The 14,308-nt window shown below is 54.2% G+C and overlaps 1 protein-coding gene across 1 annotated transcript in view; it reads right to left on the bottom strand.

The window, feature by feature from the left end:
• Nucleotides 1-14,308, bottom strand: part of COL13A1 (collagen type XIII alpha 1 chain) — a 77,800-nt gene that overhangs the window by 48,848 nt on the left and 14,644 nt on the right. The window contains exons 8-13 of the mRNA XM_072971375.1: nucleotides 10,516-10,542; nucleotides 10,394-10,420; nucleotides 9,525-9,551; nucleotides 7,568-7,624; nucleotides 2,721-2,828; nucleotides 339-365 (exon numbers count right to left, since the gene is read on the bottom strand). Coding sequence (XP_072827476.1) covers nucleotides 339-365; nucleotides 2,721-2,828; nucleotides 7,568-7,624; nucleotides 9,525-9,551; nucleotides 10,394-10,420; nucleotides 10,516-10,542 — 273 coding nt within the window. The remainder of the gene's footprint in view (nucleotides 1-338; nucleotides 366-2,720; nucleotides 2,829-7,567; nucleotides 7,625-9,524; nucleotides 9,552-10,393; nucleotides 10,421-10,515; nucleotides 10,543-14,308) is intronic.

The raw sequence follows: 14,308 nt of genomic DNA on the forward strand, positions 1-14,308 counted from the left end.
CCCAGTTCTGGCCCCTTATGAAACACTGTTTTATTGGGATGCTGTGACAGCACCCTGGGCATCTTGAGTTTCCAACTAGACCGTACGTCAGCTCTTTGGAGGGTGGGGCTGCATCTCCCAACCAACCATAGCACTTGCTAGGCCTGAGCCCACAAAAGTGCAGTCTCTGTGGGACCCAATCAATTTCCGAGTGGCGTTTTCTACATGAGCCACTCATGATCCATCTCTCAGCTGAGAGCCCTCCAGTTCCTTACTCAGTACCCCTGAGTGCTGCATCCCCTGCCCTCCTATAGGCAACCCTCCTACCCATTTGATGCATCACCCAGAAGGACCCTCACCTTCAGTCCAGGAGGCCCAGGTAAGCCCTGTGGAAGCAAGAAAAAAATGTGTGTGGAGATGGATTCCACTGGCAAATGGTGAGGGCTAGTCATGTTTACAGTGGAAGCTGGGGGCAGAGTACTGCTTGAATAGCTGGGATGGTTCTGGCTGTGCTGGAGAACAGATCTAGAGGGTGCTGGAAGGGTGTCTGAAGCCTGGTGAGGGCACGTGGGGACAACAGGCTCATGTCCCTCTTTGGAGCCACACGGGCGCCATGGGCAACTCCGCAGTGCTCGCCCACTGGAAAATAGGTCAGTGGCATCCTGTGAAATTGATGGTGTGGTTTGGTCCAGATCCCCACCCACCTACCTCCTAACGGGAACCACTCTCTGGAAAGCTGACCTTGCCCAGCAAATCCTGGATTTTGCCTTTGGCCCTGCCAGACTGTGGGGGAGCCCTCTGTCTCCTTTCCCCATCTCCCAGGCACTGTAACCTCGGCAGTCAGCACAGGGAGGTGGTGCGGCCCTGTGGGAGCATGAAGGAGAGGCGAGGGAAGGCTGGTTCCGGCGTGGCCTCTGGCGTGGGTCTGGACGGCAAACATGGGCGGGAGGAAACCATGATGCCCAAGTCTGGTCTGTTTCAACTGGTTGAAAAACATGCTTTCTGGTTTTTTCCTTTATAAACAACCTAACAAAGAAAACCACCTGGCTTGGGTTCAGGGATGGGGAGCCCAGTGTGTCTGGGGGAGGGCCATCAGCGAATAAGTCTATTTTGAGCACTCCTTTGGTTTTCTCGGCTTGGTTTGTTTGGTTCAATTCCCTAAATTTCACTACCTTTCAGGTTTTCCGTTTTCCCATCTAGAAACCCATGGAAGTGAGACTAACTTCCCTCCCCTGGGTTCTGAGGAGAAATCATGGAAATATTTAAAATCCATGGTAGGGTCAAGTTGAGCAGGAGAGCTGTCTCCTAGCAAATTAAGTGTTTACTCTGCTCTGCTGCTTTCTGGCCAAGCTGGCTGCCCTGGTCAGCCAGAGCTGTCGCCCAGCCCAAGGGTCCCTACACTGCAGCTGGGCAGCTGGGGTAGCTGAGGGCCCAGACGTGAAGCTGAGTGGCCTGGAATGTGGTTGTCCTCATTGAGGGCTGTTTGGCAGGGGCATCCCAGCAATCCGACCTCTGGGACTCCATCGCTGCAAAAGCATCAAATATGTGCACAGACATTTATGTTCCAGGATATACACATTGCAGAAGAGAATTCATAACTACCTTGTAAATAGAGCCAGCAGTCCTAAAATCCATATCATGGGAGACTACCTGACATAGGAAAGGGCATGGTTTATGCTATTAAGTGAAAAAAGTAACAGGCTACAAACTGCTCTACTATTCAGAACATCACTAACCTAGAAAACGTTCATGTGCAGATAAGTCTAAGGAGAAAAATGGAAAGGACTCTCCACAATGTTAATGACAGGGAACTCTGGAAAATAGGCAATTTAAAACTTTTTTTTGTCTATTTTCCAAATTTTTCATGATGAATGTATGATGCTTTTGTTATAAGAGAGAAAAAGTTTTATGTTTTTTTTTTAAGCCACGTGGAAAAAACATCAAACAGACTATGTCCTTAACCCCTGTCCCCTCCAGTAACTGCTGATGTTAGTCTTAGTTCTGGGTGGAGAACCCATTTTCTCCAAAGAAGTTGAGGGGCCTGCTAAGTTATTCTGCCCTGGTACTTCCTTGTACTAAACTGGGCTGAGAAAGAGTCAGGGGTTGGCCAGGGCTTGACAACAGACGACCTGGTGGACTCTGGCACCGACATACTGCCTGAGTGTGGTCTTGCTTGGAGCAGGTGCCTGTTGGCCCCGCTGGGCCCCTCCCAGCAGTGGTCCAATCCCCAGACTAGATGCAGGGTCCTCCTGGCCAACCAGGTGTGCAGCCCAGCTGGGAGGTGGCCCAGGAGTGTGAAACCTACATATACTGGGACAGGTGTGTTCCTTAGGATGCCCCCTTGCTACCTCCTGTAGAACTTCCCCATCTCAGGTTTTCCTAAGCCCAGGGTCAGGGGCAGCCATCAGAGTGGTCCTGGGGACTTTCTTCCCAGGCTCCTCTCTGCTGAGGCTGGGAGAGGGGAGGCCTGTTAGCGATTTCCTCTCTGGAAGGCAATGACTGGAGTGGAGCACAGGGTCCCAGGACGTGTGTTTTCAGAACCAGACTGCAACAGGTGAATGTGACAGGGATAGGCAGCTCCCGCACAGGCCAGCCACGTTCAGTGGCCCTGCCAAGGTGTTTCTGCCTGTTTGGCAGGGACCCAGGTTCCTGTTGGTTATACAAGGTTTGGAAACTTCCAGAGAATTCTTGGAACAAATCTTGAAGGAGAAGAAACAGTGGAGAGCAGGAGGGATACTTACAGGTGGCCCCATAGGCCCTGGCAGTCCTGGGTGCCCCAGAGGTCCACTCGGTCCAGGAGGGCCTGGTGGCCCTGGTGGGCCTTGAATGCCAGCCTGGCCCTGTTCACCCTGAGGTTCATGGAAACAAGTGTTAGAGCCCCAGGGCTGCAAAGCGGTTCCCGCCCCAATGCCATGCACCCAGTGAGGCCCCGCCGTGGGCTCTGGAGGGAGGCAGTGGAGGCTTGATGGTGGTGATGCTTTGGTGGTGATTACATGCAGGGACCGGTGGCAGCAAGGAGATGGCCAAGACATTACGCCCCCAGAAGAGAGGCTTCCAGAGAGGACTTGCTGCAGGAGCAGCTGGTCCCCAGGGCAAGAGCCCTGCTGCGGTGGCAGAGGCAAAGGAGTGAGTGAGATACCCCCGGCACGCCCAAAGGCCTGCTCCCAGCCTGGTCAGATGGCCAGGGTTCATGCCTGGTGGCCGGCGGCCTGGGCCTGCCTGGCCGTCCCCCTCCTTTGTGGAGAGTGCACCATCACTGTGCCCCAGTCTCCCTGCCATCAAATGAGAACAGCTGCTCCCTGCTTCCTGTCACCGCTTTTTGCTGTCTTTGATTATTTGGCCCAGAGGATCAACCGAGATCCTAGGGTCAGAGGCTACAGAATTTTGTTTGGTTCACCACACAATTGGGCAAGAGATTTTATGTAAAAAATTTGGCTTAGTGGCTTCTGATGAAAAACTGGGAGCTCTGGCCAGCTAGGCCCACACTCCGGAGGGCAGCCACTGCCTAGGCTCCCCAGCTGCTTCCATCCCCACACTCCATATCCTTTCTGCATGCAGCCTGCTTCTGTCACTTACGTGATTGGTGCCTGATCTCAGGGGACAGATGAGTTTGCAACCCTTAGCTTGGTTGAATTTTGAAACTGTCAAGTGCTCTTTGTCTGCATGGGGATGCTATTGCTATTCCTTTGACTACCCTGACTCCTCACTCAGCTGCTCTGAGCCCAGCCTTTGTCACCCACCGTGCATATGCCCAGGATGGACCCAGGGCCCAGAGAGGTTAAGGTGGGATCAAGTTCCCTCAGGAGGAAGAGAGAGCCTGGTCCATGCGACCCAGATCTTGGGGCCTGGGGCCAGCCCGAGTCATTATGTAATTTTCTATGACATCTCTAGGGGGGATCTGGGCTCAGCTCTTGATAAGGGCCCCATTCCTGCAGACAGACTAAAGCAGAACAGCCTGGCAGGTGTGAGAGCTCCAGGCTGGGATGCAGTGGGGCACAGGCGACCAGACTTCCAGGCTGGCCCACCCTTCTCAGTGTGATCTCAGTAATCCTCTAGGACACTCCTGCTTCCCTAAATGAAGAATGGAACTGATGGTGCTTGCTGCAAACCCCATAGAGGAAAATGATGATTTTAAACAGGAGTGCACAACTTCAGGATGAGAACAAAGATTTTAGCAGCAACTGTTTGAACCATCTCTCCGTTGGGAAATCCTAGGGCCAATGCCACCAGCAGTGCCACTCTGGGGCCTGGGCTGCATCCTGCCACACCCTCTGAGAAGCTGCTTGAGGGCTCTGAGTGTCCTTGGGGGAGCAAGCAGGTGCAGAAATGGATCACAAGTCCCACTTTACAGAGGAGAAACCTGAAGCTCAGAGAAGTTGAGCTCTCTGACCAAGGTCACAGGGAGAAATCGGTGGGGGGAGCCAGGACCCAAACTCAGAACTCCAGACTATTTCTATTCATTCCAGATAAGCCCCCAGCAAAAACTGCTCACCATCCAACTTTATGCACGTTGGAAATGACTCCAACACCATCTGCTAAGCACATCATATCTTATATAAAGTCTCCTCTTTCAAATAATGTTAGACCCTATGTTTAAGCATCTTAGAGAGCCTGTAAAATCAATATTGGTTTATTGATAGGAAATGGACAAGCCTTTTTATGTCCCACGGTGGCTGACAGCATCAAAACCTTATTCTCCAGGCCGAATCCGCAGCAGGCAGAACAGGGGCCCCTATTCTTCCCTCTTTCCTGTGGAAATCAGGTCAGAGCAGCACAGAAAGTTCTGGATCACCCGCCTCTCGCTCTTGAAAAGGGAGGCAGGATCAAGCCTCAGCCCCTCTCAGTTTCTTCGCCCGTAAGGTGGGGATGACGAGGATGGCACCTCCGCTGCTGGGTGGCTGGTGTGGGATCACACGGGATAATCCACATAGAATTCTTACAGAAGTTGCTGGAACCCAGTGGGGGCTCAGCAAACAGCGGCTGACGCAACTAAGGCCGGGAGGTGGCTGCTGGGGGCTGGGGCCACTCTGAGAGCAAGGACTCAGCTCCCCTGGAAGGGCGTCTGACACGGTGGGATCACTGAGAGTGGGGTGGGCCTGGTGCTTCTCTGAGCTGGCACTGGGCCCCCTGAGAGCCATGCTTGGGGTAAGTACTCGGAGCACTTGGAGGCTCTCGAGGATTTGGCTGGTGTAATGGGATATGTAGGCTCAGGTAGCACATGTATCACGTGTCCCTCTGTATTTTTAGCTGTTAATTGGAGTGATTTTTCAGCTTTGTTCAATCAGGTGCCTGAACATGCAGGCCCCTGGGCTCCTGAGTCAAGCCAGATGGTGGCTCCTGGCCCTGCTGTCAGGCTTTCAGAGAGCATCTCTGAGCCTGGCCACTTCCAGCACCACTGTAGCCTTAAGGGGGACCCCTGACCCCCAACATAAGGAAGGCTGGTGGCACGAGTGGCAGCCATGGGCTGCCTGGTCTAGAATCAAGCTGTAACACCTCTGCCTGGATCCCTTGGTCTGTGGTCTCTTGCTCTTTGTTCGCTGTGATCTGGTCCAATCCCAGCCTCCTTGGCTTGTAAGGCAGGAAGAAGGAAGCAGTTGCTCACAATGATTACATCTATCAGTTGTGGGCTAAATTTCCTCTGCAAATTCCCTAGATTCTCAAACTCAGGTTACCAGCAATCAGATACTAAGCAACCTACACTTTTAAGCAGAAAGGGTGTAGGTCCAACTGAGAGAGCCCTGGATGTGGGGTCTGAAGACCTGGCTGCCAGTTCCCATCCTGCCTCCTGCTGTTCGTGTGACCTTGGGCACAAATTCACCTCTCTGAGCCTCAGTTTAATCATAGCACTTAAACTATGCCGGAATTATTCCCAGTGCTTTGTGTACACAATGACCCTAGGCAGTAGGAACTGCTATTACCCTTATTTTACAAATGAGCAAGCTGAGGTACAGAGAGGTTAAGTAACTTGCCCCAAATCACACAGCTAGTAAGGAAGAAAATCTTGGTGTTCTGCAATTTACTGGCTGTGTAATCTTGGACAACTTAATGTCTCTGAGCCTGATTTCCTCATCTGTGAAATAAGGATGATCATGCCTAAATCATACAACTGTGGAGAGAATTAAATGAAATCAGGCCTGTAAAAAGCACAGCTCAGTGCCTGGCACACAGCGATGGCTGTTGATGGCGGCTGTTATGAGTAGTAATGGTGAGGTAACAGTCGTGACTCCTGGGTCTGGGTGCTGTGTATTTTCATGTCTATGGCATTTGTGGGTCCATTTTTATCAAGTTTAATGTAACCAGGGTGGAGTGAGATTCTGGCTTCGCCGGCAGCCCCAGCTGGCCTGTCAGGGCGCAGAGACTTGCCAGCCCCTGGGAAGCCCGACGTGGTCTGGGCAAGGGAGGTGTCTACCTGGAAGGTCCGCCTTTTAATGACTGGGGGTGGAGCCAGCCGCACTGAATTGAGGAGAGGCAGCAGCTGAGGAGAAAGACCAGGTGGAAGGCCAGAGGGCAAAGGCCAAAGATCGCAGGTGTTCAGGAGGGTCGAAAGTCGCCAGGAAGGCAGGGCGGCCAAGAGGGTGGGAGGAGAGGAAGAGAGAAGAGAGATTAGCGAGCATGAGGCACAGGAGGAGGGCGTGGGCGGGGCTTCAAGGTTTGTGGGTGCAGTGCAGAGCTTGCCCTTGGGTGGCACCCCATCCCTTGAGGGAGTGTTGGCCAGCAGCCCTCCCCGGCCGGGAGAGTGGCCCTACCTGGCCTGGCCTGGCCTGCCCTCCGTGGCCAAGGTGGGCCACAGAGGCCTCCTGACACGCGGCCCAACATTGCACTGCCAGCCCCGCCCATCCCTGGTTGTGGACCGAGGCTGCTGGGCTGAGGGGAGGAGACTCCAAGGCTGCGGCTGGGGAGCCACAAGACCAGCTAAATTGGTCCTTGAAGCCAGGCTGGTGTGTGGTGACCTCTGGGTTCTTTTTTCGTTGAAGAAGGAAAGGCTAGTGTCAGCGAATCTGGGGAGGATGGTCAAGGGCGGTGCCAAGGCTGGCTCCTGGGTGCTGAGCCAGTGGAGGGTGTGACCGGTGTGGGCACCAGCTAAGTGCTACTGAGGTCTCACCCTGGGGCTCATGTGCTTGGAAAACAGGCTGGGCAAAGATGTCTCCAGCATGTTCAACCACTTTTTAGAGGGGAGGCAACTTGCAATCATGTTATCTGATGTCATTTTCGTTTCTGGAAATCCTTGCTGCTTCTGGTCTCTTTACCCATTGGAGCTGAGTGTCCCATGGCTTTAGGAAGAGGTTAGAACTCATGTGAAAACAAAGATGGCATGTAATCCACCTCTTGCTTTTGAAAGCATTTTAACTCATGTGAGGTTGTTGGGATGAGCATTAAGAAGCAGGGGCCACCTGGGCTGAGGAGGGACCCAGCTGAGGACTTGGGAGCCCGATTGTGGCCTTTCTGGGTCACTGCTGCCTTCCTGGGCAGCTGCTGCCCTGGGAGCCCCATCCCTCCCACTGTAGGACCTGGAGACGTGCAATGTTGGGCTCTGCGTCCAGGGAGCCTCTCAGCAGAGGGGCCCGGAGACCTTCCAGAACCTACGAACCTTCAGGGTAATTATCTGGTTGGAGCGCAGAGCGGCTAGAGGGCTGCTTAGGTGCTCCTGGGGTGGGGGTGGGGGTGGAAACAGGGTGACAGAGAGAGTGAGTGCCAGGCCCAGACACCAGCTCCCTGCTCCCTGTCCCAGAGCACCCCAGCCCACCCCTGCCTACCCCTCCTCCCACTCCCTCCCTCCCTGGGGATGCTGCAGGCTGGAACAGAGGCCCGGGCCAACCTGGATCTTGTAACTTGTGGACCAGGAGGCCTGCCACTCCCTTCAGGTCCACAGACCCCTCAGAAAGCCAACAGACCCTTTGCCTAGAAGCACCCTGGTTTCCTACCCACTTCCAAATAAACAGAGGGTGCCTGCTGCCTTGCCTCGCCCATCAGCTGGATCCCCAAATCCACTCTCACCCTGCCTGACTTGTCACCCACACTGGTGCAGTCATAGCGCTGGGCTTCCTTGCACTCTGTGCCCAAGGGGCTCTGAAGCTTCTATCCCCATCAGCTTCCTCTTGCTGGGTTGGGCTGAAGGGCAGAGAGCGCTCTCCTCCTCCTGCCCCCATGCATTCACTCGGACTAATGACACACTGTCAAAGCGTCTGCAAGCGTGTTGTCTTTTGTGCTGGGGGATGCTGTCTTTCTTTCGTGTAACATAACAATCCTGTGAGCCCATCGTTTCAAATAAACACAGCTGACCTTCTATTATTGTATCAGGATCAGGCTGGCCGGAACACCAGGGCCCCTGCCTCCCTGGAGCACATGCCACTGACAGGCTGGCTCTGTCTGCCCTGCTACCGGCCCGCGCCCCCTGCCCAGTCTTGGCCTCAACCCCACCCCAGCCGCTCATGTTCAAGGCTGCCCCGCCTTCAGCCTCTCCCTGGCCTGGGAACCCAGAGGTCAGAGTCTGAGTGGCCAGACCCTGTTGGCAAGGCCCTCCCAGTGGCCTTCCGGAGCCAGCACAGTCGACTGTGAGCCTGGCTTGTGCGCCTCTCCACTCACTCAATCCCCCTGCCTGGCAGGGATGGGTGGCCAGGGCAGCTGTACGGTGTGTGTGTTTCTGAACACAATGAAGCCTGTGACAGGTGGATGGACACCTAAAGATGCCTGTCGTCCCTACCCCTACTGCCCACGTCTGAAAGCAGCAAGGCTGATCCACAAAACAAGGGGCATTTTCCTGGTCCCCACTCCCTGGGGCTCCTGCTGGAGGAAGCACCGCACTCCTTCGCCCTCCTCGCTCAAGAATGGCTCTCTGATGCTGGTTCACATATTTGAGGCTTCCTAATAGGATCATAGCAGCCATTGGGCTCTGTATTCTGGGGTGGAGCAAGGAAAAGGAAGGAGCTGGGTGGGGGCTGGGGCAGAGTGGGAGACCTTCCCAGCCCTGAAATCCCCTACCCCCTTAGAGAAGCATCCTTTATTCTTCAAGAGGCAAAACAGAGACTTTATCCTTGAATCGATACAGTCAGCCTTCAATTATCTCCCGCCATGGAGGTTTGGGTCATCTGAAACAATGACTAACCCAAAAGTCCCTCTGATTCAGCCAGGGCAGGCAGCCAGACACACGTACATGGAGTCACACGCTGGGTACAGGATCAGACACAGACTCGAACAAGCTGCACGGCCTTACCTAGAAGGCCATGTGCAAAGGAGTGCACAGCCAGGCAGGCGGAGTTCCAGACACACACACGCTGCAGGGCGAGGGGGCCCAGCCAGCACAGGGGCAGATAGACAAAAACACGCACGGGCGGGTGGACATGATCACTGGAGACCAGCTCTGTACAAACACACGCACTGAACACAGGGCACTCTTGGGGGCCAAACATACTGCTCCCGCACAGCACGGCTCTGGCCACTGAGTGCTGAGGGGACTGTGTGCTCCTGGGCCCCAAGCTCAGTAGGGAAGATGAGGCTGAGCTGGGGGCTGTGCCCCAGGGGTGGATCAGCTTTCAGGGTTCACTTACCCGATGTGGGTACTCTCCACACTGACCCTGGGAAAGAGAGGGAAGGAGAGGAGGGTGTTAGGCACCTGTTGGGGGGGCTGTCCCTCGGAGGCAACCTCAGGACTTGTGGACACATCACTCATACTCATAACCCACGAGCCTCGCTCTGATCCTAGGCTGAGCTCTCAGAGGTAGAACTGATTCCCTCCCCCTCGCCAGGCTGGTAGCAGGGAAGAAGCCCCCAGGGCCTGCCTGACGGGGCCCCACGGAGCCTAGGGCAGGACTCTGCCACCCCACACCATGTGCTGTGACAGCAGAGTGAGGAGTTATGCTCCATGCCAGGCTGGAGGAATCTCCTGGAAAGGTCAACACTCTGGGTGTGTCCAACCAACAGCCCTGAACAGGAGCCCCTGAATGGGAACAGTGGACACTGAGGCAGGCTGTGAGCAACAGGGCCCTCGGGGATGCCTTTTTTTGAGTGGGGGTGCCAGGCAGCTGCACCATCTACCTTGGGGCATGCCCAGCAGAGTCTCCATCAGAAATTCAAGGAGACACAGAACACAGGACGACAGGAAGCGGACCAGACCAGTGGTTTACAAACTGACACCTCAAAATCCTGGAGGCTCATGGAGGTGATCAGGAAATACCACTGGGGTGGCAGGTGTGATAGGCAGAGAAAGAGGCTGAGAAGGACCAGGCTCCAGGCTGCCCTGTCCCCCCAAAGAAAAGAACCCCAACTAGAGCAGCTTCCCTTCTCTCCCTCATATACCGCCTGCCACAGGGGTTCCCTGGTTCTGTTGATAAAAACTGAAGTTTGAAAATAACCCTTTCTACCTGTTGGAAGGCTGTTTACTGAGATGAAAATTCTAGAAAGCCTCCACTGGCCTTACCTTTTCTCCTTTTTGTCCTTGAGGTCCCTATGAAAAGACAGAAACGAGAGAGTTAGAAACTGAGCCTAAGGACCTAGGGCCCAAAGCCTCTCTGCTGGGGAACATGAGAGCGAGGTACCAACCGGCTGTCCTGGGGGACCCGCCAGGCCCTGTGGGGAGGAAACACACACAGGTCAGTGGGAGCAAAGAGGGGGGCAGAACCAGAGATGCAGGCCTGTGTGGGGTTGTGCAGGAACTTTTTGGAAAGCCTGGAGTCCTGAAGCCTGGGTTTGGCCACCCATGCCTGGTCTTCCTATGCCCAAGATGGTCCAGCTGGTGTAGCTCAGCTTCTTTGTCCCCCAGTGGACATGACTGTGTGTCCTGTGTGTCCAGTAGGTGTGCCCTGGCCCCTGCATGCAGCCATGATGAAGAACAGATGCCGTCCTTCATTCATTCCTCCACCGCCAGCATCTAGTGGTGGGGACACAAAGGAGGCGGCATCTCCATCTGCACATCAGGTGATGCTCTGCTACTGTGGACGCCCCGCTCACTCACGCCCTCTCCTCGTGGAGACAAAAGCCTCCAGGAGACACTACACATTCTAACTCCTACCCTCTGCAGCCTTAGCATCAACCCCACTGGGCCAGAGGGATTCTGAGGACACGGGGGCTGGGGCAGTGCTGCAGACATCAGGGGTTTGGAGAAACCTTGGCAAAAGAGAGGAAACAGGAAGTGGACAACTTAAGCCATGTTCTGGGCTCCGCAGAGGAACATAAGGGGCCTTGGGCTTTCCTTCCAAGGGGTCTTGTCAAGTTTGTAGGGCTGAGAAAAGAGCCCGGGTTCAGAGAGGACCCTTCTCTGAGGAGGACACAGTGTCCAGCTGGCTCTCTCAGGAGCCTGACCTGAGGTCGGTGCTGAGGTCGCATGCTGGGCTGGTGTGGTAGGGAGACAGGGAGGACAGTCCACTTTGTTTTGAGGACCCCCTCAGAGGCAGGCTTTTGGGATATTCTGAGCTCACACCATGCTGGCCCAAGAAGGCACTGGCATCACTCCATCTCCCGGACGAGGTGATGGAGACAAGGCCCTGCGGCTCAGCGAGTGATGGCACTGGGACTGCTGTGTCCAGCTGTGTCCACACTGCCACACTCAGTGAGCTGGGCTGGACCTCGCGGGGCAGGGCTTCTAAACTTGGCTAGAGTCACAGGCAGGGCCCCAGCCCCTGGGGCCCTGAGGTCCCTTCTAGCCACCGTCCTGAGGGCCTGTGAGGACCCACCTCTGGATCAGTCTCTCTGGGGCTTGACCTCAGGACCCCATGGACAGATCCATTTGGGTGGGAAAAAAATCCCTCTTGTCTCCAACTTGCCAACTGGACCGTCTACCAAACTGGGAAATTCTCAGCAGGTTCATGGGAAGGGACAAGTGGTCTTTGGGACAATCCATGTGGCACCCCAGCCCACGTGGTTGACAGTTTAGAATCAAGCTCAGCAGAATATGATGTATCTGGCAGGGAACCAGACTGCAGGGGAACAGGACACCCTTTCTCGGGAATATTATGAGCAAGGGAGGGCCAGGAGCCCAGAAAAAATAACGCAAAGGTTTGGGACTGCAGAGACTTGGAGGATTGGGTCCAGACAACCCAAATGGTGGCCCATGGGACAATTGTGGTTCTCAGAGGGATTTTGTTGAGACCATGCAGTTTTATTTCAATTAATTGCCAATATTTGAGAGCAAGGAGAGTACAACAAAAATCTGAATTTCAAGTTTCGCTGAAGTATTTCAAGGTCCAACCACACACGGCACCAACAAGCTCTTGAGACTCCCCTTTACGACAGGTGGTGGGAGATGCGCCAGCTCAGGCGCCTGTCCTTCTCCCTCTGTGCCAGGAACTGTTCTAAGCACTTGGTGTGAATTAACTCCTCCCACCCTTAGGACAGCTCTGTGAGTGGTGGGACAAGATGTGAATTCAGAGTCCTGGTTCTCCTTGAAGCCACTTGTGGGACCCCCGATCCTGTCCACACCTTACAACAGGTTCTCGGGGCTACTGTGAGGTGGGCAGGGTGAGGTCACCCCTTTTGACAAGTAAGGACACAGATTAAGCACATAAGGGTGAGCCCCAGACCCCTATTTTGGACACCCAGTGGAGAGGAAACCATGCGGAGAGGGAGGTGAGTGGGAGCCCAACAGATGATAAGCAGGCCAAGATAATTACACTAGACAGCATGTTGAATTAAGAGCTCGGGGTTTCTGTGCCAAGCCAAACAGGAGCCCAGTGGCTCTGTGGCCTGTTGGATTTTGATGGATGACTCTGAGGCAGACAGGGGATCTATCACACTGACGTGGCCTTATGGGAGAAGGAATGGCCCCACCTTTCCCCCGCAAGTTACTTCTGATCCGGGAACAGACAAGGAAGCTCATGGGTGGTCAAGTGAGGTGGGGCAGAGGGACGGCGGGAGGAGGAGCCCTATAGAAGGGTCCCTTTCCTTTAAAACCAAGGGCCCTGGCAGCAAAAGGAGACGTGGTGCAGGGGTAAAATCCTACCACGTGGGTTTCAATCTCAGCTCTGTTATTTAGAAGCAGTGTAGCCTAGGGAAATACACTCAGCCACGCTGTGCCTTGATTTCCCCTTTTGTAGAGTGGGAATGAAAACTTTTTATGATTACAGAAAAGTGCCCAGATGTTGATCATCATAATTACTTCTAGGGTCGCAAGGTGGGTGATCCCAGCCATTAGGCCACTAGGAAGAGGAAGAAGGTGGCAGAGAGGGGGCTGATAAACACTCCAAACTCCTGGCATCCAGATCTCTTATGCCTCTCTAATAAAGGAAGCATGGAGTATATTCTTGCCTTGGTCTCCAACACTTCCTGCATGTGCATAGCATGCTTAAGAACAGGGTAGGAGCCACAAGAAATGCATTTGCAGTGGAGGTGGCTGGGATGGAGAGGAAAGCTGGCTGGGGGGACCTGAATTCAATGCCAGTTCTACCTATGGCTTCCAGTGCGCCACTGCCCTTCTTCCAGCTCCATGGGTGTTTTAAGGACTTTCCTATTTCAGGGTCTTTGCACATGCTGTCCTCCCATGTCCAGAATGCCCCTTCCCATCTCCTTTTCTCTTAGTTAAATCCTCATCCCTCAGGACCTAGTTCAAGTCTTTTTCTCAGGAAAGCCTCTCTGACCCTCAGCCTGGGTGAGGGGTTGTTATGCTGAGGTTTCTCAGGCTAACAGGTACTGGCTTTTCATAGCACCAACTGCAAAGGCAATTTGTTAATTATGTGAGTGATTATTTAAATGTATGTCTCCTAGACTAGGCTGTGTGCTACAGAATGACGAGGACTTACTCCTGTCTGTATCCCAGCACCTGGCGCAGTGCCCAGCAGTGCAGATACTTCATGAAAATGTGTCAAAGGAAGGAGTCAGGGAGAAAGGGAAGGAGAGAGAGGAATAAAGAGGGAGAAAGGCAATAAAATGTGGAGGGAAGGAATTCGAGAACTGGGTGGGATCCTCTTCTGGACGCTCCCTAGCTGTGTGCCTTCAGGCAAGTTAGACTCTCTGGGCTTCAGTTTCCACAGCTGTCAAAGGGGACACTAATAGGACCTGGAGCACAGGGCTAGGCTGAGGATTAGGTGAGATGGTACATGTACAGTACTTAGCCCCTGCCACCACAGAGAAAACCCTCAGTAAACATTAGCTGAGTTTGAGTCAAGCAGGCAGGCTGAGGCCCAGAGGGAGCTAAGCTGCCAAGAGTCCCATGGCAAGTTAGGGAGAGTCGGGGCTAAAGCTCAGGTCTTCCAGCCTATCCTCCTCCATCTCTTTTCCCAGGTTATCCACATCCCTCAGAGGACGGGGTTCTGGCAGTGCCCTGGCTCCCATCTACACTTGGAGCAAGGCACAAGCCAGAGGTGGCTGGACACAGAAGCAGGGAAACTGCCGTGGGCTCTCA

This window comes from Vicugna pacos, chromosome 11 (assembly GCF_048564905.1).
Source record: "Vicugna pacos chromosome 11, VicPac4, whole genome shotgun sequence".
NCBI classification, from domain to species: domain Eukaryota; kingdom Metazoa; phylum Chordata; class Mammalia; order Artiodactyla; family Camelidae; genus Vicugna; species Vicugna pacos.